Raw genomic sequence first — 26,342 nt, 5'->3', positions numbered from 1 at the left:
GTAAGTAAACCAACATTTAGCACCACAGTGCTATCAGACAGGCAGTGGTAATGAGAAATGGGAGCGGCAATACCTGTGGAATTGGTATCTCTTGTACTTGGATGAGCAGCCATTCCCCTGGTCATTTTCTAGCCTGAATTCAGCTAGAATTCAGTTTGTTAGTTGCTTTGCTAAAATGTCCTGCTGCTGGAAGAACATTACATCTTGGTGACTATCAGGATGGGAGAAGCAGAGTCTAAGTGGTTGACAGTCCTCAGGTGATAAGTCCCATTTTTCCCAAAGGCTCATGAGTTTTTTCTTTCTATCTAGGGTGAAGCTGGCAAAGCTGGTGAAAAGGGACTTCCTGGTGCTCCTGGACTAAGAGTGAGTGATTCCTTTCATCTTCATTCTTAAGATATGGGGCAATGAGGGCTGGGGGAAAAACAGTTGTGCCATCCTTTTTGATTCATAGTACTAAGAACTGTCCATCTGGAAACATCCTGGCATGTCTCAGGGATGTGAATCTTTCCTTATTTTGTTTTTTTTTTCAGGTGAAACATGTTTTTTCTCTATATGGTTTTATTTTGTGACTAAAAGATACCCTTTCTTATCAAGGATGAAAATGTTATTAATGTATTAGCACAAATATTTGTCCTCCTTTTCCCCTTTTGAAAATTCCACATGTACCCTCATCATTTAAGATCCACACATGCTATTTTGAAGTACTACATGCACGTTCCCCTGCGTCTTCAGGGAGTACATACCTGAAGTAGTTGCATCCCTCAAAAGGGAGAAATGCCCCCCTCCCCAGTACGAGAAGTGCTCAAGAATTTCCATTCTGTTAGGAACCTTATGGCTTACTCAAATGTGAATTTTGTGCACTTTCTAAGGACATGATGGAACAAGCTTTCGAGATGTTTGTTACAAACAATGGACCACTCCTTTCACTGTTGTGATAAGGTTTTCATTAAGTGTAAGAACAATAATGTTTTCTATATTAAATTTGGTCCAAGCCCGTAAACCCTTGTGCTGGCTGAATTGGTGACCTGAAGGTCGGCAGTAACAATCAGCGAGACATGTTGAGCTCCAGTCTGTCAGCTCCAGCTTCCCATGCAGGGATGTTAGAGAAACTTCCCACAGGATGGTAAAACATCTGGACATCCCCTGGGCAACATCCTTGCAGATGGCCAATTCTCTCGCACCAGAAGCGACTTGCACTTTCTCAAGCCACTCCTGACACAATTGAAAAAAAAATAGTAAAGAAAGAAATTGAAGTGAAATATTTCTAAAGCTTCCCTGTTCTGTGGAGGCCAGACATTAGAAATCAAGTTATTTCGACCCAGCATCATCATTCCTTTTTCTTATTAGGGTCTTCCTGGCAAAGATGGTGAGACAGGAGCCGGTGGACCTCCAGGACCTGCTGTGAGTATTTCTTTCTCTTTTAAAATTATTTTTACTATCCATAACATGCAGTCTGAGAGCTATATAAACACTGGAGTCAGGTGGCTCACCTCCAGTCCTGAATTTTTCTAGGTATAGACCAAGCATGCACCATGAGAAAAGAGTGGCTTGTTTTAGGATCTTAGGGAAAGGTTTTCCCCTGACTTTAAGTCTAGTCGTGTCTGACTCTGGGGGATGGTGCTCATCTCCATTTCTAAGCCGAATAGCCAGCATTGTCCATAGATGCCTCCAAGGTCATGTGGCCTGCATGACTGCATGGAGCATTGTTATATTTTTTAAAAAAATAGTTAATGTAATGTTATTTTAATGTTACAGTTTGCATTATAGGGATAATTTGAGTCTATAAACAAACTGGTGTGTATGTTTTCACATTTGAAAGTCTCTATGCAGTGTACAGCTTTTTCCTGTCCTGAAGCGGTATCTCTGACCCCTTTTTTCAAGTAATTATATTTAGGATGAAGTTGTTTTTCCTTCTAATCATTTCTTCACTTTATTTATTGACATTGTAGAGCTTACACATTAGTTTAATCCTACATAAGCCATTGTGTTTTCTCATGTGCCATGTGGCAAATATTGCCTTTTCTAAAAGCTTAAAACTAATAAACCAACACTTATGTGCCTTTGGCAGAGATTTGCAGCCAGAATTTAATCTCTGTTTGGTATTTCCAAACACTTCCCCGCCCCCTTGTTTGCACATTATTTTCTTTAAAAATGTTTATCAAATCTTTCCGTCCCCCAAAAAGTGCAGCTACAGCTATCCCTCCACATTCACCAGGGTTAGGAGCACAGGACTTACACAAAAATGGGGGGAAATTAATTAGACCGACTTTTAAAGAAGGAGGTTTTAAAGATCAAGTCAGGGGGTATTGTGGTTTTAGCTATGAATAGGTTTTTAATCAGTTTTAAGGGCTTAACTGTTTACTTTTAATACTGTTAATATTTAATTCTATTTTAATGTTTGCATTATTTTTAGGTTTTTAATTACATTGCATTGGTTTTACTGTAAGCTGTTTTGAGTCTCTTTTTTCAGAGAGAAAAAGTGGTACAATAATGACAATAAAAATAACAATATTTTAAAAATGGAAATACAAAAATGCTAGTGTTCTACTTGCATAGTAAATCTCTAGAGCAGCGGTTCTCAACCTGGGGTCCCCAGATGTTTTTGGCCTTCAACTCCCAGAAATCCTAACAGATGGTAAACTGGCTGGGATTTCTGGGAGTTGTAGGCCAAAAACATCTGGGGACCCCAGGTTGAGAACCACTGCTCTAGAGCAACTTCCAATGGAAATTAACTATAAAATTTCATTGGAGGACCTATTCTTTCTAGGAATCTCTAGCTCCTCCAGTACAACTCTGTAGTCAATGTCTGATGCAAGTTGACCATAGAGTCACGCTGGAGGATTTTAGAGATTCCTAGAAAAATATATTAAACAAATCTGTGAATAATCAAATCCAGAAAAGTGGACCTCGCAAATCTGAGGGACTGATTATAATGACATTAAGTGTATACAGAGTGTTGCTACTCTGTGATACTACCTCTTTACTGGATTCAACATCTCAATGTGCAAACATATTGGATCGGATTGCTTTATTGTTCATAGGACAGAAAAGGAAGAGGGGTCTTTATTCAATTAATAGATATATATATAGCTTGATTACCTCCTAAGAACGCAAGGGGAAATATAAATTTAAGAAATCCTGGGTGTATGTCTAGATCATGTTGGACACATGCTTAAGATGGGATGTTGCGGAGAGCAGCAATAGTTCCTTGAATACTACGTCCCTCAAATTAGTCTTGGACTGAATCCCTTTTCCTTCTTCTCAGGGCCCAGCTGGTGAGAGAGGTGAACAAGGTGCTCCAGGACCTTCTGGATTCCAGGTAAACAGAAAAACTCCGCTGCTCTGTTTTAGAGAGCAATGCTGCATCATAAATCTTCCTTGATTATTCATTTCCAACTTTAGCAAACAAATCTTCCTACAACTCAGAAGTATAACTATATACAGTACAATACAGCTTCAAGCCTTAAAATGGGGGCAGCCAGAGATCAAGGTCCAAGGGTTTATCACACGAGACCAGCAAATCTCAATTACAGCAGGACAACCAGCTGAGACTTGTCACATGACGACTCTTGCTGTTCTCCGAGATGGAAACAGCCTGGAATGTGCTTTTTCTACATGTACAGATTATGACCTCCTCTTGTCAAAGTAATGCCTTCCAATGCCCCTCCACCAACAATAAAGGAGGGCAGCCATTTGTGATAAGCCCTGGTGTTATTCTGCTGTTCCTGTGGTTTGCCTGCTTGTGTGTTAAATCTTGTAATTAACTCTGATCACCTGCCAAGAACATTTGGCTTTCCTCTGGGAGAGCCTCACCTTGCATCAACCTTCTGTCAGAAAATATACTAATGTCTATGGAGAGATGTAGGAAAGTGGAGTTTTTTCTCAGGCTGATACAACAGAACAACTTTTTTTCTTGCCCTACTGGGAGAAATGCACTGAACTGCAGCAGCTCATTGGATGTGAATCGGCAATGGAGCTCATCTTCCAGCTCAAAAACAAAAATTGGAAAGCAATTTCTTCTTGGGGAGGGAAGGAAAAGGTGTTTGTTTACTTTCCTGATAGCGCCATAATTTGTTCCCTTATTCAGATTTTCCAGAGGTGGCCCTGTTGACACAAGTACTGCATATGTTTCTTCCAAATTTCTGCTCTGCACTGTCCATACACTGATCAGCTGCAGCTTATTTTATCACCAATTTCTAACTTTCTCCTGACTTTTTTAAACACGTGTTTTTCATGTGGATGCATGTTGCAGCACGCATTAGGTGTGTGTATTTTCTATCCCTCCACCCCTTTATAATTCGCATAATTCTGGATTTTACATCATGTGTAAATGGGGCCTAAGAATTTATACTGAATGACCTCATCTTCTGAGCAGTAAGCTTCTTCCTACTTATACTTAGAGAGGTGATGCTAAACTTTATTTATAGCATTTTTACCCCGCCCTTCTCACACACACACCCCCCCCGGGGGGGGGGGGGACAACTCATATAATTGCTTTGTATCTGATTATGTTAGTGAGTTCCCATTTTACTTTTGAGTTTCCTTCTCTACTCTGGACACCCTTGACTGGCGAAATGCCACTTCCTCAAAGAAATAAATGGAATTGTGCTAACACTTGAATTTTTCTTGCTTTTAGGGTCTTCCAGGTCCCCCAGGTCCTCCAGGTGAAAATGGAAAAGCAGGTGACCAAGTGAGTAAGACTTTGGACATTCAGTTGCATTTCATACTTAGATCCATCTCATTGTGAATTGCTACATTCCCTGTGCTGTGTCATTTTAGAGTAGCTCTTGCTGTGCAGGGCATAACTAATAGATTCGAAAGTAAAGCTACCCTGGGGAAACTATTGATTGTCTATGGAAGGATGGGTTATCCATGATTCAAAATCAGCTAAGTAAATCTATACAGCAAAGGCACATCCTTGTGATGTTATAGTGATAGAATTCAACAAATAGCTAAATCCATTAAGTTCACTGGGTATTAGCACATTTACCTTTGTTAGGCTGTAGCCACAGTGTACATGCAACAAACCATCCTTTGACTGTTAAATTGATATAAATTTATGGTGCGTATCTGCCCAAAAAGATTTGCTGTAAATCAAAAAGGTATTTATTGAATAATTAGCATAGCGTTGGTGTGTTTTGTCCATCAGCATGCAGCACTAGCAATTAAGAAATATGCATGTTAGTGTGTATATGAATTTCTTGGTCTTGAATATGGAAGTAAAGAATGGGCAGAGAGAATCACCCTTATAATAATTTGGGTAGATCATAGATTGGCTAAAGACTAATGTTCTTAGCTAAGACTGATGTGACTTGTAACTAATCAATGAGGCTTCTCTGTATGACAAACAAATCAGCTAAAGGTGTTTCAACCGAACAGAGTGGCCAAGAAATCCTGCTGTTGCCAAGCAGGAATGGTCAGTATGTATGCAATGGAAGAAGCAAACATTATTTTGAAGCAAATATCTCTCTTTTTCCATTGACATGCATACACTCATTTAATTGTTCATAATATTCACTGGATGTCTATAGGTAGTAGGTCAGTTAGCCAGACGTTTTCTCACCACCAACAGCGAGGAACCTTGCTATGGATTTTAGTTGTTTTTATTGCATTTTGTGTGTGTTTTAATCTGTATTTTCAGGCTGGTCCCTTGTAAACTGCCCCAAGTTCCCCCAGGGAGATGGTGGCGGGGTATAAAAATTAAGTTGTTGTTGGGAGGTTGTAGGTTTTTTCGGGCTATATGGCCATGGTCTAGAGGCATTCTCTCCTGATGTTTTGCCTGCATCTATGGCAAGCATCCTCAGAGGTAGTGAGTAAGTTGTTGTTGTTGTTGTTGTTGTTGTTTAGTAGGGACAGGCTGGTCTGAATAGCATTTTACCTTAGTTTTGACATGTTTCTGTACTGAAAATGTCATTGGAAACATTAACTTGGAAACATAATATTAATAAGTGACAAAACTCTGTGAGTTGTTCAGTTCAAGGAAGAAACCTTAATGTTATGTACATCGTTTGCCTTGATGTAAGGATTTTCCTTCTCTGTTGTCTTCTCACAGTCGATAGAGACTCAAATCATAGCATCCTGGAGTTAAAAGAGATCTCATTGGCTATCCAGTTCCACCCCTTACCATGCAGGAATGCACATTCAAAGCCTCTCATAGAGTTGGAAGAGACAAGGGTGAAGACTACATGGATTCTTCAGAGTGCAGATTAGCTAACAATTTCTCCCTCTTTTCTTCAGGGTGTTCCTGGTGAGGCTGGTGCTCCTGGTCTTGTTGGTCCCAGAGTAAGTAGCATACAAATATGTCAACAATGGTGTGTAATTATAGCTCATCTTGGTCTTTTATTCATCCTGAACTGTCTTCCCAGCACTAAAATCCCTTTGCCCCGTAGGGTGAACGTGGCTTCCCAGGTGAACGTGGGTCTGCAGGTGCCCAAGGTTTGCAAGGTCCTCGTGGTCTTCCTGGCACTCCTGGTACTGATGGACCCAAGGTAGGTTATGGTTTTGCATTCCGTCTGTCTGCCTATCTATCTATCTATCTATCTATCTTATCTTTATTAAATATTTAAAAATTCCAAAACATTTTAAACATAATACACTTGTCTTATCACATCTTCTATTCCCAGATCTACACCCCAACCCTCCCATTACTTACATAGTATTACAAAATACATCACTTTCCATTCTATTACTTCTACATTATTCTGATTTCACCTGTTACATATAACTTATTAATTAATTAATTACTTCTACCCTACCTTTCTTGACCCGGGAGGGGACTCAAGGCGGCTTACAAATTTGGTAAAAATTTAGTGCCGCACAGATAAACAATAAAACACATCTCGTCAAAACATAAAACAATCTAAACATATAAGCAATAAAAATACATATCAATCAAACAGATTAAAGCCATCTAAAATGCTGAGTCATGATCTCATAATCCACATTAATCTCATTAATGTAATGTATTCATTATTTGTAATGTATTCATAAATTTCTCAACCATAGTCTTTCTTGGACCGTTGCTGTTTTAAATTAGCCATTGCTTTTACATGTGATGCAAATAAAGAGTTTCCCAGTTTAATCAAATAGATATTCTTTCAGTTCTCCTTTTGCTGATCTTAATTATAGGTTAACCTTTCTGATAGAGTTCTCACCCATATCCTGTTTAGCCGATTCTTTCTTGTCACATTTTCTAACTGTAGTGTGATCCTTACCCAATCAGCAGTAGTTTGATGGGCCTGGTTATTTTTCCTTCCCAGGGTGCAACTGGTCCTCCTGGTGCCCTCGGAGCACAAGGGCCTCCCGGTCTGCAGGGAATGCCTGGTGAGAGAGGAGCTGCAGGTATCGGTGGACCTAAAGGAGACAGGGTAAGTGGGATTTTGCAGGGCTGTTTGCTTTGGGGCTGGGCATTACATGCAGTAGCCAAGAGCAACTCAAAAGCGCTTCATTTGGCTTTTTATCTTTTTACTCCTGCCTCCTTTCTGTGGTACTTATTGACAATCTCTCTTTGACGTCCTCCAACAGGGTGATGTTGGTGAGAAGGGACCAGAAGGTGCACCTGGCAAAGATGGAAGCAGAGTAAGTTAGCAATATTTACTCAACATTTCCCCTTTTGGAGCAGCAGTAGATTGAACACCAGAAAAAAAGGGTGATAGTGGGAACAGGCCTCATTTGCTATCTATTTATCCAATTTATCTGTCTATTTTGTTCACTGTCCTCCTTAATAAGAGGAGACACTCATAAGAATCCAGATCAAGATCAAGAGTAGAGTACCTTTGCTTTTTCTGATGTTTAGGATTCTGGTTCCCGTAAGCATTGATCCATTGACCATTCTGGATAGCGCTGCTGGATGTTGGAGTAATAAACATCTGGGGAGTCAAAGGTCCAATTCTCTCTTCCCTCTGTCTACCCCCATCACTTTAAGGCCCCATCTGCATTCCTATATAAAATCTAGATTATTGGCTTTGAACTGGATTATATGTAGACTCATATAATCTGGTTCAAAGCAGATAATGTGGGTTATCTGATCTGGGTTATATATCAGTGTAGATCCAGCCAAAGAGAATTGTAGTTAAGACAAAAAAGGTCTGGCAAGGATTTGTACGTTGATAAAAAGTTTGGAGAACTTGCTGACTAGAAGGTTGGTGGTTTGAATCTGCAAGACGGGATGAGCTCCCGCTGTTAGCTTCTGCCAACCTAGTAGTTTGAAAACATGCAAATGTAAGTAGATCAATAGGTACTGCTTCAGTGGAAAGATAATGGAGATAAGCCCCCCCCCCCCCAGAGTTGGACTTGACTATACTTAATGTCAAGGGCAAACCTTTTACTAAAGAGTCTGAGCTAAAACTGCTAAATGACATAATGTTCCAAAAAAATGCCTTTCTACCATTACACGGAATGAGACTTCACAATTTGTTCCAGCTATATCACGTGATTTTACGTCCCATCTACACTGCCATATAAAATTCAGATTATCTGCTTTGAACTGAAGTATATGACAGTGTTGACTCACATAATCCAGTTCAAATCTAGATGTAATCTAGATTATATCACAGTTTAGATCCAGCCAAGGAGGCTTACCGTTTCATCTCAGATGAATAATAATAATGATATTTTTATAAGCATCAGAGGCTAAATTCCTCTGAAGGCACCGTCATTTTCTTACTCTTGTGTACTATAAGAGGAACTGAACTATATGCTTTGCAAAATGAACCCATTATGTGGGATGCAACCACTTCTTTGTGCCTGTTGAGTCACAGGCATTTCTCTCTGCAAATATATGTAGAGTGACAACATTGCAAGGGAGGGCACATGGGTGGATTACAGTTCCCCAAGGCGGCCTTGGTGACAACAGATAGACATGGAGGATTTTCAGAAGTATCCCCATTGCTCAGAAAGTGTTGCCCCATTTCTGAGCCCTAGTGATGGAAGACAGAAGATTTCAGCAAGAAATATTAACTGGAGTGTTATTTAGTTAATTTAAAGAAAGAAAACATTAACAAGTATGACAAGTTTTGGAAAGAAGAGTGTCTTTCATCACGTTACTTGTTTTGCTTTTTTCCAGGGTTTGACTGGTCCCATTGGTCCTCCTGGCCCATCTGGTGGCAACGGAGAGAAGGTAAGAGTGCTTGATTTTCAGCACTTACTAGTTTACAATATCCAGTTGGCAACGGCCTATAAGTGAAATGAGGGTCCTGTGAATATTTTATTTCAGTAGCCGTTCACTAGCATCCTATTGGTGACATACACAAGTATGAGTTCCATGTTATGCCTCTGCATGTCTTTTGGTTATTAGGAAGTTGATATTGTGTTCCACACCCCATAACAACTCAAGCCTCTCAGGACTCACAATTATGGCATGATAGATCCTATAAATCACCTTTCTGTGGCTGACAAAGAGCATGGGATATTAGAGGAAGATCTGAATATAATGTCTATGAATGATTTACCAGGACACATGTGAAGTTTGGTACAAAATGCCATCAGGTTCTGCCTGGCATAGACAGATGCTTACCCAGCCCATCCATCTGCTCTCCATCATCCACAGAATATGGGTTGCTGTGAGATTCCAGGCTGTACAGTCATGTTCCAGAATTTTTCTATTCTGCGGATGTGTTGTCAAAGGCTTTTATGGCCGGAATCACTGGGTTGCTGTGAGTTTTCTGGGCTTTATGGCCATGTTCCAGAATTTTTCTGGAACATGGCCATAAAGCCCAGAAAACTCACAGCAACTCAGTGATTCCGGCCATAAAAGCCTTTGACAACACATCCGCAGAATAGTTACTCAGGGGAACTATGAGGGTGTCTGTGAAACTCTTACAGTACATTACACAAACTAGTGTGTTGGACACTAAATCTTATTTCAATATGGACTTATGTCTTTTACTGATTTCACAGTGACTTCCTTTCCCTAGCGAGACTTGAGAATTGTAATATTGTAATTGGGGGTGGGGGTGAGGTGGCTTTGAACCAGCTTTCTCAGCCCCATCATCAAACTACAGTGAGCAGAACTTTTTAGCACCATTCTCTAAGTAAAAGCCATAGCTTTTAAAATTGGAATAAGATCCATATACATTTATAGTGCGTAGGTATGCCTAATGCCATAGGTTTGCACTAGTGAAAGATAGCTAGGAGGACTTTGCAGACACTGGATGGAGACAGTGCAGTTATAGAACTGTAAGGGATGCGTATAGAAGAGTTGTGCTGTATTAGATAGATTCAAATAAATGGTGGAAAGATAATGGAGAAGCAGCAATCTCATGACCTTGGATTTGCACTGAGTGCCCTGATATATGAATTTGTATTAATTTACTGAATTTCTTCCACTTACTGAATTTCTGTATATCTAGTGCCTTCTTCTCTGGCACAGAAAGGAGCTAATAATACTAAGAATTCTCATTAGGAGATCTGAAGATGAGAATTGTTGAGCAGGATGAATTCAGTAGCCTTGTCTCCCAGGTTTTGTGTGACCCTGCTGCTCACATCTATATATTTTATATCCTTATATCACCAAATAATCCCCATGTAGAATACAGATTTTCTTCTGATGTCATAGCCCAGAGTTTCAAATTTTTCTTGGATCTCAGAATATTTGAGAGAGCAGGAACTGTGGTGGTGGTGGTGGTGTTTACTCATCTGATTCACTTACATGTTTTAAGTGCTTTGTGGAGGAGGATAATGAAAATTACCCAATCTCATTTTCCTTGTAATGTTAATGGGGCTCAGAAACCATAATTCAGCCTGCACACGATCCTCTCTATTTTCCTGAAGGGCCTCCTCTAGCAGTAGCAAAGAATATCCTCAGTAAAGACAAGTCACTGCTCTGTTGATTTAGCTCTGAATTATGATGTCATAATTTACCTGCATTACATTTTCTTTTTCCTATCATTTCAGGGTGAAGCTGGTCCTCCTGGCCCATCTGGTGCAGCTGGTGCTCGTGGGGCCCCTGTAAGTTTGATAAATATGAATTATTCAGAAAAAAGGATATGATCAGTAGAATCATGCCAGGGACTCATGGCAGTCCTGGAATAACATGAAAGGAAAACATGTATTTGACTTCCTTCCACACCCAGAGGAAGTGTGTGCTGCCCTAGTTTAATTTAGGGAGGACTTTATGAGGGAAGTACTTTGTTGCTGTTAACTGCTGTCAGGTCAATTTGACTTAAAGCGATCCCATGAATGAGAGACGTCTAGATCAGTGGTTCTCAACCTGTGGGTCCCCAGGTGTTTTGGCCTTCAACTCCCAGAAATCCTAACAACTGGTAAACTGGCTGGGATTTCTCAGAGATGTAGGCCAAAACACCTGGGGACCCACAGGTTGAGAACCACTAATCTAGAACATAGTATTTCTCTTTTCCTTCTGCCTTCTACCTTTCCAAGCATTTCTAGTGAGTCATGTCTTCTAGTCATCTTGGCTTCCAAGAAGGGTTCAGCCTTAACATGCTCTAGGAACCATTCATTTGTCTTTTTAGTTTACAAGGTATTCATATAATTATTCTCCAGCACCATTTTTCAAATGAGTTAATTAGCATGTGGCAAAAGCCAGAAGAGCTACATGGCTTCTCTGGATTAGTGCCCTTTCATAGTTATTGAAGCCCCTGGTGGTGCAATGGGTTAAACCTTTGTGCTGGCTGGACTACTGACCAAAAAGTCATCTGTTTGAATCCAGGGAGCAGGGTGAGCTCCCGTCTGTCAGCCCCAGCATCCCGTGCAGGGACATGAGAGATGCCTCTGACAGGGTGGTAAAACACCCAGGTGTCCCCTGGACAAAGTCCTTGCAGATGGCCAATTCTCTCACACCAGAAGTGACTTGCAGTTTCTCTAGTCACTCCTGGCATGAAAAAAAGTTATTGATCTGTGACCCTCCATAGTTATTAACTGGCAGTTCTCAGTACTGAAAGGCTGGGCTTTCTATGTTAAATGCAAGAAAAAAGGGCCCCTTTTTACGAACCAACAAAAATATATAGAACTTAGTCTGGAGGGCAGTTTACACTGGCTGATGTCCTGCAAGGCCAAATCAGGAGCCCGTTGTCTTTCTCGCACTTGTACTGTTGAATTTTACTAATGTTGTAGAGAGAATAAATTGTCTCATACACCTTTCTGAAACATAAAAGGGCCACTTGCAGTCTTGGGTATTTTTGGAAACCCATTTATTCTGAGTATACTTGGTCAATGACATTACTATCTTTCAAGAAGTGCAGAAGACTCAGTCTCTTGAGGGAAGGTCTTTATTTTCATGGTCCTTAGTCATTGACTTCACTGACTGAGCAGAAAGATGTCTGTCATGCTGCATGATCCTAATTGTATTGCTGATAACTGCCTGTGAGAGGGTCCCAGAGTTTGGTTCCTGGCAAACAAAACTGATGCTGAGACTACAGAAGCTAGCAATCCTTGCAGTAGGCCATCCAGAAGAGCAGAGTGGCGAGACCTCTTTAGTTCTTTAGTTCTCATGATTTACCACATTATTTGTTTTAGGGTGACCGTGGTGAACCTGGTGCTCCTGGTCCTGCTGGATTTGCTGGTCCCCCTGTGAGTACTGCCTGATACTTGTAAGGCACTTACTCCCCTTTTTCTTCTATGACATGTTTCTATAGTCCTGGATGCTCGTCTCATACTGGAGCCTTCTGTCTTCCTCTACATTGCAGGGTGCTGATGGCCAACCTGGTGCTAAAGGCGAGCAAGGTGAATCTGGACAGAAGGGAGATGCTGGGTCTCCAGGTCCTCAAGGTCCATCCGGGGCTCCTGGCCCACAGGTTTGTACAGTGCATTCCTTGTCCTGGTCTGTCTTTCAGTGATAAAGATGCTGCCTTCGGTCTATAGGTGACGCAGCCAGGATATGTAATTTGGGAAGAGCTTCACTTGAGGTGGTTGGGAGCGAAACAATAAGTTGGAATCTCAATTTGTACTGAAATGCCGCTTCCTCCATAGTTAATATTCAAGTTAAAGTAGATGAGCTTGTGGTGGAGAAACACAATATCAAAAAGCTTCATGGGTTCATTGTCTGAGCCAGGGATAAGATCTCACCTGTGGTACAAAGGTTGCAAGATGAAGGATAGAAATGAATTCTGCAGTAGTATTGAGCACTCAACCTGCTCTGCAATAACTCTATTTCATTTTATTCTCACAAAATGCCCTGTAAGATGGTGACCAATTCCTTTTGATACATCTCGCACACATATAGGATCTATGAGGTCAACATAGCAGCCAACACTAACTATGGAAGCCAGAAGGATCTTTCAATTAGAGGAAGTCCTTTTCTCTTAAATATGTACCCCAGAGCCAACTGACTGACGTTAGTGAGAAGAATCATTTTGAATTTCCATCTAACCTGGTTTTTGCTTTGTCCCTGCAGGGTCCAAATGGTGTGACTGGTCCAAAAGGAGCTCGTGGTGCCCAGGGACCCCCAGTAAGTAGGGTGTTTTTCCCTCTCCTTCTGAATAACTTGCTTTGGGTATCCCCCTTTCTGTTTTCCTTACATGCACTTCTGATATTAGCAGAAATGAAGTTTCTATCCTTGCTAATAATTATGTGGTTCAGCAGAGTTTTAAAAAGGAGTGTGTATTAGTGAGGCCTTGAACTACTAGATGTGAGGCTCACACATTTCAGCACCTTGGAGAGTACTTAAGGGTTTCTCCTTTTAGCTCTGTGGCTAATATCTGAAGACTAGTGACAGGAAACCTCAATGTGCTATTTCTACCTTCCCATTAAATAGTATTAAAGCTATTCTATGATGTTTATATATTTGCTTCTATTTTGGTCTCTTGGGGTTATGTCTCTCAAGTTGTCTTTTGTGAAGGACAAATCAGGGGGGTGATTAGATTCACTGCAGTTTCTTATATTTCCTTTTTAGCTCCCCATAGTTGCCTTATGGATGTTGCTCTGTCAAACCTTTTCACTTCATTAGTAATTAAGGGAGGAGTGGGTTGTGTTTCTTTGAGAATGTGTGTGTACAGATTAGGCCTTGTATGGCTGTGTGACTGAGAAATTAGGTATATTTTTAAGAAGTAATAGGATTTCAAGACCTCTGTCCTTAAAAAAGTTCAATTCTTTGCTGTAAATACTCCAGCAATAGAATATAAGATAAGCTGACAGGCTCAGGTCCTAGTATCTGCATTTAAGGGTTTTTAGATGGGACAATTTGCAAATATCTCACCCCAGTCAGGTCTGTGACATTGCTACTCAAAGTGCTGATCCATGGATTGGTGCTGATCTGTGACACATTCTCATATATGGCTCTTACACCTTTTTAAAAGAAAATAACCTGTTCAGGTCCATTTCATGATTCATTTGTATCTTTAGAGTTTTCTTAACTGCATTACATCTTGATGGCAACCTACACATTAGTTTCAAGAGAAACCACATAAATGAAAGGCATCTTTCTTACATCTCTATAGACACCAGTCAAGTTTTTTTCTAATATTTTAGATCTCTGAAGTTCCAACAGGAACATTAAAATAGTCTGAAAACCAAAGGAATATTTATGCCAGTTCTCTTCCTACCCACCTTATGGGACCTCAAATGTTTGCTATATAACGGCCTCTTGGGGTTTTTGTTCATCATTCTTTGCTTTTTTCTTTTTCCTAGGGTGCCACTGGATTCCCTGGTGCAGCTGGACGAGTGGGACCACCAGGTCCCAATGTAAGTTCAATATAAATTAGTTATTGGTTTTAATGGATTATCTTCAGCCTAGAAAGGTTGTTAGGCCATTTATCAGCTTTACCTTATTAGATAACAGTGGGTTAAAGGCTTGAAGCATGTAATTAAGGGTACAAAACAAAGTAAGGAATGAGTGGACTCGCTCTTTGTGGATTCTGATTTTCTCCCCATTTTGGGGGATAAAAAATTGGTAATTGTATTGGGTAATTGTATTGGGTTCTTGGGAGGAGAGCAATGACAAATCTTGATAAAATAGTGAAGAGTAGAGACATCACACTGGCAACAAAGATCCGCATAGACAAAGCAATGGTATTCCCCGTAGTAACCTATGGATGTGAGAGCTGGACCATAGGGAAGGCTGAGCGAAGGAAGATAGATGCTTTTGAACTGTGGTGTTGGAGGAAAGTTCTGAGAGTGCCTTGGACCGCTAGAGGATCCAACCAGTCCATACTTCAAGAAATAAAGCCCAATTGCTCATTGGAGGGAAGAATAGTAGAGGCCAAGATGAAGTACTTTGGCCACATCATAAGAAGAAAGGAAAGCTTAAAGAAGACAATTATGCTGGGGAAAATGGAAGGAAAAAGGAAGAGGGGCCGACCAAAGGCAAGATGGATGGATGGTATATTTGAAGTGACTGGACTGACCTTGAAGGAGCTGGGGGTGGTGACAGCTGACAGGGAGCTCTGGCGTGGACTGGTCCATGAAGTCATGATGAGTTGGAAACGACTGAATGAATAAACAACAACAAAATTGTATTGGGATGAATCATCTTCACAACAATAAAGGCAATAAGGAGAAGAGAAGGAAACTCCCTAGTCAAGTTTTTTCATCATAGTGCCCCCAAATGGACATGCAAATGAACTTTAACCTCCATCAACTCAAGCTAGCATACATATAAATGAAGGCCATCATAGTCTCTAATACACCCAGAGGGACCAGGATGTGAAATACTGACCTAAATCCGTAGACACCAGCATTGGATGCTTGATACCACCCAAAGCCAAAGGGATCTAGTGGTGACAGAAGATGAGAAAATGAGGCTGAAATCCTTTACCTGCTTATGTGGAGTGTTATTTACTTAGGTCACAAGAAAAATTCAGATTATATTGATTCATTTGTTTGGCACTATATATCATGACCATTAGATCTAGAATTATATTTGAAGATATAAAAGCTGTACCCAATCTGAAACCAACACAAGTGTTTTAAAACAATACAGCAAATAGCCAGCCAAGATAGGATCAAAAGGAGCAGCAACAATTAATACAAGACTGGTTTATTCAGAAAAGGTGATGAAACAAGGCAGGTGAGAAAGCCTGGGAGGCCTTACACGTGATGTGCAAGAATCAGAGCACTTCCTTGAGGTCCCCGACTAATTTCAGACAGCAGAGAGCATTCAAATAGTTTCTCCTCCCTGATTATGAAGTGTTGTTTGTGGGAAGAGTTGCTCCCTTCCCTGCCCTGGCCTTTGAAATACCTGAAGATATTTAAGTTCATCAAGGACACTAATCAGTAGAGTTTCTGCTAGGACTTTTCTCTATTCATCATCTCTATATACAAAAGCCAGAGAAAGTATAGAGAGATGTGTTTTTTGGATATAGGCAGGATATAACTTTATGTCCTGCCCCAAAACGCTGAATAGTGAAAAGCATTTTAGCCTCATTTTCACCAGAAGTTTTAAAAGTGGTGGATTAAGCATATTGCAGATTAGTTTGATCCTTGGCATAATGCAATACCTTTGATGGTCCAGGTAAAATATGGAAGTAGTTAACTCACTCTGACCTTTCTGATCCCTTATAGCAGTAGTTCGCAATCCATGGGTCCCCAGATGTTTTGGCCTTCAAATCCTAACAGCTGGTAAACTAGCTGGGATTTCTGGGAGTTGTAGACCAAAACATCTGGGGACTCACAGGTTGAGAACCACTGCCCTATAGCATTGGTTACAGCAAAGAGATTTTGGTGTATGTGTGTCTGTCCCATTTGAGAGCCATCCAACTGTAAATCATTGGAATGCTATTTGATGAATAGGCAGCTGGGTTTGAGAGGGCTTTCGAACTTGAAAATTTACAAGAGGCATTTAACATCTTCTTTCTCAGCCTTTAATATGGAGGCTAGTACGGTAAAGGGGCAGGATTTTGCTTTCTCCTTGCCTGGGACCCGGAGGAGTTTTTGACTGCAGCAGTTCTGGATCCCCATCAGGGATGCAGCCTTGGGTGATAAGATCCAGAAAAAATAGGGATTTTGCGTCTTGTGCATTTATGAGGCCACATTAGCTATAATTCTCATTTTTTTGACACAGTTGTGCAGGAATTTGGACCACCTTTGCATCTGACCACTATAAGGCTCTTAGTTGAGAACATCCAGACAGACCCTTTTTGCCCAGTTGATGCTCAGTCTCTCCATTGATGACCCAAGACATTGGATTTAATAGTGTTTGTAGTCTGTAATTCCTCTTAAAAATAGAAACTTTAGGGAAGAGAAATATCCCCAACATTATATCCTCTGGGAAGTTTTTAACTTTTAGGAAATATCAAGTGGGTTTAAGTTTTTTAAAGTTGACACAAATTCACATTGTAACTGAGTTGATCTCTCATGCCATGTATACCTACCCAGTTATTTTCTACACAAGCTATATCATCATGTTACTGGATGTGTGGTCTGCTGATGGTATTAACATACTATTTCTGTCTTGAGGATCAGTCTTTGGAGATCTTTTGGGTTCTTTGTGTTCCCCAAGTTATGATGCATTCTTTTTGTCTTCAGACCAAAGTGAGCTCATCTCATTCTTTGTCTTCTACCTGTTCCATACCTTTTCCATCCAGGGTAATCCTGGAGCCGCTGGCCCACCAGGTCCTTCTGGGAAAGATGGCCCCAAAGGTGCTCGTGGTGATGCAGGCCCAACTGGTCGTGCTGGTGATCCTGGTTTGCAAGGCCCTGCTGGTGCCCCAGGCGAGAAGGGAGACTCTGGCGAAGATGGCCCTCCTGTGAGTACTCACCTGATCTTTTGTGTCTTGATTTTTGCAAACACAATTGATCTCCCCACTGCAAATTTTTTTTGTGCGTGAATGAACTCTTATCTCTGCCTTTTGTTCCTATGCAGGGTGCTGATGGCCCACCTGGACCTCAAGGTTTGGCTGGTCAAAGAGGCATTGTGGGTCTCCCTGGCCAGCGTGGTGAGAGAGGCTTCCCTGGACTTCCTGGTCCTTCTGTAAGTGATTTATGGCATTAAAAACAGGGAAGTGCTAAAGTCAGGGGAATCTTATTGCCAACTACATAAACTAGTTCCCTTTCAGGTTTTTAAGCTTGATTGATCGAGAGCGCAATTGAAATATTTATATCCAACCCTTTATTTGAAGATCCCAGGGTGGTGCTTTACAATGAAATCGGTTTAAAACAGTACATAATTACAAAGGTTTCACATGTTTAAAATTTATGAAATAGTTTCTCAGTTTAAAAAAGACATTTAAAACTGGGTAAAATGATCTTGCAGCCTAGATAAAATCTCTTTGACCTGAAGCCTTCAGCCAAAAGCCATACTTTTAATTTGGTACCTTAATAAATGTTAATAATGCCAATCAGGCTTCCAAGTGCAGGGAATTTTGCAACCAGAGTGCCACCACCAAAAAGGCCCTCTCAGAAATGTCTCACTTTGCAGGATGCTTGGCACGTTTGATTTACTTTTCTTCTAATGCCAATCAGGCTTCCAAGTGCAGGGAATTTTGCAACCAGAGTGCCACCACCAAAAAGGCCCTCTCAGAAATGTCTCACTTTGCAGGATGCTTGGCACGTTTGATTTACTTTTCTTCCATTTGTGTTCAAAGCATCAGGAAAGTGTGTGTCCACCATATAAAAATGCAGAGCTAGCTGTGTTCACCATGAAACACCCACCATTGTGCTAGCTTTTGAAGCTCACTAGCTTCTTCGTCAGGCAAAGATGATAAGGGGAAAAGTAATGTAGAAGAAAAAGAATGATTTTATCAGATTTACTAATCTGCAGAGCTGCATCTTGTTTGTGATGTTAAGACGAGAGTGTTCATGTAGGTTGCAAACTCAAATCCTACCTCCCTCCATCCCCCAAACAAGAAGCAATAGGAACAAAAGCCACAAAAATTGGATGGTCATTTGCAGGAATGAATAATCTTCCCTTGAGATCTATTCTAGCTCTGTCCAGTATGAATCCTAAAATCCCCTATGTTGTCAAGGGCCAATGATCTTTTCCATATGATCCAGTGTGATCCAACCTGGCCAGTATCCCTAATGCACAAGGATACAAAGGTTGTCAAACCTATGTTTGCCACATTCCACATAATGGGATTTGTTCTGAGGCTTGCAGTCTAAATAAGACAAAATGTCCATAGAAGAAGATTGGAAGAGGTTGGGAAAATCTGGGTTTGGTCAGGCAAATGCCATGAAGGAGAGGCTTGATTCTTCTCCTTGCCTTTTGGGATTTGCAAACATACCATCCCCTACACAAAACAAGGGATGCTGTTTTAAAAGGAGGATTAATCTATAAATGGCCAGTTGACAAATTGGAAAAATGAGAAAAATATTCAAGACATACATCTGAAGTGGGCAAAGTCCCTTGCTTGTGTCTATCAGGACCCAGATCATTTGACAGTACATCATCAAAGAGATAGTGGAAATGTCTGATGCAGAAGGGTTTTTATTGCTTTTGTGGTGTTTTATATTGTTTAATGTTTTAATCTGTATTATGTTTTGTATGTGCTGATTTGTTGGAAACCGCCTTGAGTCACCGATTGGCTGAGAAAGGCGGTAGACAAATACAGTAAAAATAAATAAATAAATAAATAAATAAATAAGGTACGAAAGAGAGCCAGCATGGTATAGTGATTTTTGAGTATTGACTTTGACTCTAGAGATCAGGGTTTGAGTACCCACTCAGCTATGTAAACCCATCAGGTGACCTTGGATAAAGTTGTGAAAGTTAGGAGGCTTCCCTTGGCTACTGGCTATGGCCGGCAGGTGTGTGTTCAAGTGAGCATTCACCTTCCTACATTCCTGCCAAGGAGAGCTGTAGTGTGTTCTTTGACTGCCAGCAGCCAAGGGAGGCCCCATAGGCCTTGTTTGCCTACATGTGCTAGCAGGGCAGTCCTATGGGTCTCCCTTGGCTGCTGGGAGTGGGAGGCCCCTTAGGTCTCCAAATTTTCACCACAAAATAGTCGCACCCTCTTTTTTGAAAAGTAGGGGGGAGTGCTACTATTGTGTTGTAAAATATGGTTTTATGCATGAAAATGTACAAAAAGGCTTTCTTCAATGGAAAAATTACTTGAAAAGTGCATAATCTTGAAAAACTGTCTACAGTAGACTCTCAGTTAACCAGGATTTGAGCAACCAGAACTCTCAAGCAACAGTCAAAAAATTAACTAAAATTGCATACTGCTGTCACAAAGCTCTATTTATAATACTGCCTTGAGTCACCTGCGGTCTCAGAAGGGCAGTATACAAATACAGTAAACAAACAAACAAACAAACAAATAATACAGTAAAACTGTATTACATTAAGTTTTGTCTTTGTCAATTGGCTTTTAATGACTATATATCAATATTTATATCAAGACAATACAATGTTTATGGCATGGTATAGTATGGGGTATAATATTTTTTTAAGTCTTCTTTTGAATAGTAACTCTCAAGTAGCCAAAAGTACATTTATATAGCACCTACCAATCTCTAGAGTTAACTGAGAATTTATTGGATAAAAACGTGTACATTTTGAAAAATAGGTGTATGAATACAAAAATGATTTTTTTATATGAATGGAGGAAAGTGCTGTCAGATGTGGAATAGAATGGAACGAGATTAACAGTGGGAAGATGTGAAACTGAGTGAAAGTGAATTTGACGGCTTTATTTTGTGTCAAAGGTCCCTTTCTTACCTGAGCTGAAATGTTCTTATCCTCCAGGGTGAGCCCGGCAAACAAGGAGCTTCTGGCGGTCCTGGTGACAGAGGTCCCCCTGGCCCCGTTGGTCCCCCTGGTCTGACTGGTCCCTCTGGTGAACCTGGGCGTGAGGTGAGCATCACCAGCCTATTAGATGTGGTCATGGAAAAATAAGTGGAGAGAGGGAAACTGCTATTGAAAGTAATGTCTGCTTTCCATCTGCTGCCTAACTATCTGTATCTGAAGTTCATACACACACAATATAGTATTTCCAATTCTGATGTCCCAAAATGGAATAAACCTAAATGAATAATAGTACACTTTATTTACATCTAACTCCGAGTGGATTCTAGTATCTACATAGGCAAACATTCAATGCCCTTACAATCATATACAATGAAACACACAAACACAAACAAAGGTAAAAGCTTCTCTTTTCATTTCCGGCTTCTAGAAGTGGTGCTCATCTCTGGCTCTGGAGAGGTGCTTTTCCCCCATTTTCAAGCCGAGGAGGAAAAGCACCATAATCACCATAATCTCCTGCTTATGTGGCTGGCAAGATTGCTTTGCCTTTTTCCCAACAAAGTGGTACCTATTTATCTACTTACATTGCATGTGTTCGAACTGCTAGGTTGGCAGGAACTAGAGTTGACAGTTTACCCCGTCTCGCAGATCAAACAGGCCAGCAGTTCAGCTAACCATCAGGTCAGCTGTTCAACAGCACAAGGGTTTAACCCATTGCACCACTTGTTGTGAAGAGTTTGCCATATTAGCCTATTGCAGTAAAATGACAATAAGTTGTGTATCGCCTTATAATCTGAAAAGATGTATTGTGGATAAGCAACCCATTTACTCAAGTGCACAGAAGATGTGTGTATGTGTGTATACACATACACACTGCTCATCTGGACCAGCTCTATCAAACCTGTTGTCACGGTTTGAAAAAAAAATCCTGTAAAATTAGAGAGCAATTTGGGGTACATAAGATGGTATTTGGGGAAGGATAAAGAAGAATGCTAAGGTGTTTCATGAGGGGCAGCTGATAGGGGGACGGGACTCTAAGTTGGGAATGTTTTGAGGTTTGCCCAACCCATTCACCATGCTTTTCCCAAAACATCCACTTCTTCTTTGGCTGCAAAGAAATAACCATCTCCCATTCTTCTCATTCTCAGGGCAATCCTGGTGCAGATGGTCCCCCTGGAAGAGATGGTTCTGCTGGAGTGAAGGTAAGTGTCAACTTCAAAGGGACATTAGCTGCTGCTGTTGGGAGATACCTAGTTCAGGAACTGTGCCATTCACCTTACCCATTGCCCTCATACCTGGAAAGTCACTTTCAAAACATGGATGTCAGCTCTTCACTGTCTTCTAAAAAGTGACCTCTGTGTGGATATCACACAGCAATCAGGCTGGAATCTCAGTGCAGGGACCATATGAGGAGGGCTGGATGCCTGTCCCTCTGCATTGCTTCTTCTCCCTGTCCAGCTTCCCAGGTCTTCAAACCAACAATTTGTCATGCATCTCTTCTACAACACTGCCTATTTTTTTAAATGAAGCCTGAACTATGTGACAATATACTGCAAAATAAACTGTTTACTATTCAGCCAGGGTACACTACCATTTACTTACAATATATTGCTCACAAAATGAACTTTTTAAGGGTCCTAAGAGCTAGGCAGGATGCCAAGGTCTACAAGAGAGAGAGAGAGAGAGAGAGAGAAGTTAAGTTTCCCTTCACCCTCTGACATTCTGTTGTCCATATATAAGAGTAAAGCTTTTTAAAATATTATTCTTCAGCCTCCGTATTTGGCTTTTTTACCTCATACCATGAAACCAAACAAGTGAGCATCAGTGGTTGTGGGAGATATACAGTCTGTCCTTTACCTTTTCTGGGGTTAGCAGACCAGGAGAAAAAACCCAAATAAAGAAGATTTGTCTAGGAAGTTATAGCAGGGCCGTAGCCAGAAAAAAATGGGGGGAGGGTTTGAAAGTCTTTTAGCAAATCATGAAGAGTAGTTCGATAACACAACAACATTTTTAATACAGTCTTAAGACTCTTATTACTCCATAAAAGGTATAAGATACAAGGTATGCAAGGTTAGTAAAGCCAAAAATAGCAAAAAAAATTAGTTTTTTTAACCTGAAAAATTGAACCCCTACCCCCCCCCCCCCCCCCCCGGCTACAGGCCTGAGTTATAGGTCTTCCAGCCCTACTCTGCGCTCAATCTCGACTGGAAGCTGAACACATCATTGAACTGGATGACCTAGAGATTCCTGCAGGGATGTTCCCTCTAGAAATCTCTTAAGTCCTCCAACTAGGGGAAGTTGACTATTGAGTCACACTAAATGACTTCAAGATTCCTAAAGAAAATATTCTAAATCAAATCCATAAACGTCAAACTGTAGGTGTGGAGAGTTGACGGTATTTGTTTATTGTCCCTCAGTTTTTCCTTTGCATACATGAGGTGTAACCTTTCTACTTTGTCCCCTGACAGGGTGATCGTGGTGAGACTGGTCCTGCTGGTGGCCCTGGTGCTCCTGGCCCACCTGGCTCTCCGGGCCCTGTTGGTCCAACTGGCAAACAAGGAGACCGAGGCGAATCAGTAAGTGCCCAATAACCATGTGAAATGGCATTAACTGAAGTGGTCAGTGGTTTAAGTGAAGAAAACACACTTGTTCTAACCTATAACATCTCACCTTTCCCTTCATCTGTTTGCAAGTATTAATCAAATATTTTGATATTTGCTGTGCCTGTAAATTTCATGTGCTTATTTCTAATTCTGCAGTCCCTTTTAATGATATCACAAAGAAAGGAAGTTCTTGCTTCTAGAAAACTGTTCTAATTCTTCAATCTCCCTGCAGTATTTCTTTGAGCACTTGATGTTTGCATGAACAGCCACATCCCAGTTTTCCTGGATCCATGCACATATATATTTCCCAGTTACATGTTAAACAAATTTCTCATTTCTTGACTGGTTAATTACAAATACTGTCTGAGAAAGGAAAACTGAATTTTATCACTCTCCTTTAAGTACACTAAACAAAGAGATTTAATTTATGACTATGACGACGAGATGGATTATGACCCAAACAAGACGAAGCGGATTTTTAGTTTAATTAGTTGTGTGTTAGTAAGATGTGTGTTATGTTCCTGATTACTGTAACTGTTGTCTTTATGTTCTATGTTCTGTACACCGCCACGAGTCGCCTCCGGGCTGAGAGTGGCGGTTAACAAATGCAAATAATAAATAAATAAATAATTTAGTATTCTTATTTACTTTGCTTATCAGCCCGGGGGCGACTCACAGCAGTGTACAACATAGAAAGAACAAGGTTCAAAATTCAAGACACAATCTAAAATAATCAGTCCAGCATTAACCAAAAACATCATCATCAAAAAACATCATCAATACTACAAAAGCCATTCCACGTCGTCTCATCATCTAAACCACAATCCAGTATCATTTTCCGTTGTTCCATTCCTGTCGTCACTTCTTGTTCTCCCTCTTTGTTTCCATTAGATCTTGCTAAATTAGTGGCTACTAACATATATAGCTGGCATCCCCCCCCCTCCGCCTCCACTTTATCTCACAATATCTCTATAGCAATGTTTAGTCAACTCTCTTTGGGCAGACTCTCTTTGTGACTCTTTCTTTCCTTCCTCTGTTTCTCTCATACACCTTCTCACCCTCTCTTTCTTTCTTTCTTTCTTTCTTTCTTCTTCCATTGCTTTCCCTCACACACAATTGGTCATCTTCATTCTTTCCTTTCTTTTTCCCCTCTCTTCCTTCCTCTCTCTTCCTTCATTTCTTCCTTCTTCTCTCTTTCTTTGCCATATTTTTCGAATTTTCTCTCTCTTCCTTCACTCCTTTTTCTTTCTTCTCCCCTTCCTCCATCTCTTGAGCTACCTTTGAATTCTTTAAATGTGATTTCTTTCTTTGGCATAGCTACATTTTCTTTCTCTAAAATATGTCACTCTTCCAGGATTTCCCAGTTAGGATAGTCTCCAGTGAAAATGGAAATTCAGTGGCAACATGTATTTTGAGTCAGTATTGTATTATGTCTGAACAGCATCAGATTGTTGCCGAATGTTATCCATCCATCCCTTACACTACTGTGTGGCTGGGCTTAGTCCTTGCAGGTGAAAATTTTGTGTAATGAAATTGATGTCTCCCAATTGTGTTGATCAGTTCTGAGGACCAAAGCCTTTGATCCCATGGCGAGTCCATAACCTGCATTTCTGTTTTCCTAGGGTGCTCAAGGTCCATTGGGTCCACCTGGTCCTGCAGGGGCACGTGGCATGCCTGTGAGTATTTTTCTTTTGCTTCACCTTATTTTTCCTGGAGTCCTGAATATGTTATGAACAGTTCCCTTTGTACCTGATTGTCACCAAGATAGGAACCAAGGGTGGAATCCTAAATTATAGTCTGTGTCATCTTTACTAAGCTACATAGCAGTGGCACTAAGAAACATTGTTAATGGATTGTGAAGAGATATAACAGGACACTGGCAAGAGTGCCTTGATGCTCCAGCAATCAGAATTCCCTAATTAGTGTTCTAAGGCACAACGGGATATTGTGCATTGGTCCCATTGTGCATCAGTTCTGATACACATCGGTCATTTCGCCACGTCCCTATGTAGTAGCATAATAGGAGGCCTTTACTGGATACAGACAATATGGATATTATGCAACTGCCCAATTGCACTTCTCACAGACATAAGTCCACTTACAAAGGCTTAGGTTCCCAAAAGGATTTCATTGTGCTCCCACTCTGCAAATGCAGAAGCATCCTACTAAATTCCATTCTGAGTGTGCTCCAGTACACTTCGTTTGCTTCAGCTTTACTCACCTCATGGAAGCTGGAATGTAGAATGAAAAGTTCTCCATCTCTAGTGGTCTGTCTTTCCCCCAGCGCTGGAAAGACATCAGGGCAGATGAGTGATAGCAGCCTATTACTTGTCTGAAGTTGTTTGAGGCACAGGATGTCTTTGTTACATCAGTCCCTTTGTGACATCAGTATGTAGACATGAAGCCCAATCAGAAGTGAGTATAAGCTGGGCTTTCCTGTCTGGTTATGCCAATAGCTGTTTAGGCAGAGTTAATAATAATAATAATAATAATAATAATAATAAACCTTTATTTATACCCTGCTACCATCTCCCGCAGGACTCGGTGCGGCTTACAAGAGGCCGAGCCCAAATACATCATAAAACATAACAACAACAAAACAACAAAAATAACTCATAAGAGTTGAGATATGCAGGCACCACATGTTTGGGACAAAAGCTCCAAGATATCATGTTCGACTTTGTGTGCCAAACTTTGCACCTATGCCTATTGCTCTGACTGCACTTTCTGCTCTCTCTCTCTCTCTCTCTCTCTTTAGGGTCCACAAGGTCCTCGTGGTGACAAGGGCGAAGCTGGCGAGGCAGGAGAGCGCGGTCTGAAGGGACACAGAGGATTCACTGGTCTTCAGGGTCTTCCTGGACCTCCTGTAAGTTTTCATTCAACACATGCCAGGGCAGAATCTAGCCACTGCCTTTCTAAGTTTGCTGTGGCCTGTAGGGAAGTCCCAATTTTGTCCCTACCTGCAGTAGTAGGAATTAAAAAATGGATTCTTAGTGCAGAAAATAACTATTTCAAAACTTGGGGAATGTTAATTTTTGGACTATAGCACCAGAATCTCCCAGCACTTGGGGGATTCTGGATGTTGTTATCCCCAAAAGGAACTTTTTCTAGCTCTCTTTCTCTCTACTAAGACTTTGTATGTTCACGCCTAGGAAGACTAG

The 26,342-nt window shown here is 40.8% G+C and overlaps 1 protein-coding gene across 2 annotated transcripts in view; it reads left to right on the top strand.

Moving 5' to 3' along the window:
* COL2A1 (collagen type II alpha 1 chain) overlaps nucleotides 1–26,342 on the top strand; it is a 105,099-nt gene that overhangs the window by 67,650 nt on the left and 11,107 nt on the right. For both annotated transcript variants that reach the window (XM_060762957.2, XM_060762956.2), the window contains 21 exons: nucleotides 310–363; nucleotides 1,348–1,401; nucleotides 3,266–3,319; nucleotides 4,637–4,690; nucleotides 6,238–6,282; nucleotides 6,390–6,488; nucleotides 7,260–7,367; nucleotides 7,525–7,578; nucleotides 9,065–9,118; nucleotides 10,894–10,947; nucleotides 12,475–12,528; nucleotides 12,645–12,752; nucleotides 13,352–13,405; nucleotides 14,584–14,637; nucleotides 17,478–17,639; nucleotides 17,756–17,863; nucleotides 20,579–20,686; nucleotides 21,727–21,780; nucleotides 23,047–23,154; nucleotides 24,804–24,857; nucleotides 25,940–26,047. In XM_060762957.2, the coding sequence (XP_060618940.2) occupies nucleotides 310–363; nucleotides 1,348–1,401; nucleotides 3,266–3,319; nucleotides 4,637–4,690; nucleotides 6,238–6,282; nucleotides 6,390–6,488; nucleotides 7,260–7,367; nucleotides 7,525–7,578; nucleotides 9,065–9,118; nucleotides 10,894–10,947; nucleotides 12,475–12,528; nucleotides 12,645–12,752; nucleotides 13,352–13,405; nucleotides 14,584–14,637; nucleotides 17,478–17,639; nucleotides 17,756–17,863; nucleotides 20,579–20,686; nucleotides 21,727–21,780; nucleotides 23,047–23,154; nucleotides 24,804–24,857; nucleotides 25,940–26,047 (1,602 nt within the window). The remainder of the gene's footprint in view (nucleotides 1–309; nucleotides 364–1,347; nucleotides 1,402–3,265; nucleotides 3,320–4,636; nucleotides 4,691–6,237; nucleotides 6,283–6,389; nucleotides 6,489–7,259; nucleotides 7,368–7,524; nucleotides 7,579–9,064; nucleotides 9,119–10,893; nucleotides 10,948–12,474; nucleotides 12,529–12,644; nucleotides 12,753–13,351; nucleotides 13,406–14,583; nucleotides 14,638–17,477; nucleotides 17,640–17,755; nucleotides 17,864–20,578; nucleotides 20,687–21,726; nucleotides 21,781–23,046; nucleotides 23,155–24,803; nucleotides 24,858–25,939; nucleotides 26,048–26,342) is intronic.

The sequence above is a fragment of the Anolis sagrei genome, chromosome 2 (genome assembly GCF_037176765.1).
Source record: "Anolis sagrei isolate rAnoSag1 chromosome 2, rAnoSag1.mat, whole genome shotgun sequence".
NCBI lineage: Eukaryota > Metazoa > Chordata > Lepidosauria > Squamata > Dactyloidae > Anolis > Anolis sagrei.
Note: the sequence above shows the minus strand (reverse complement) of the source record. Positions and strands in the feature narration are given on the sequence as shown.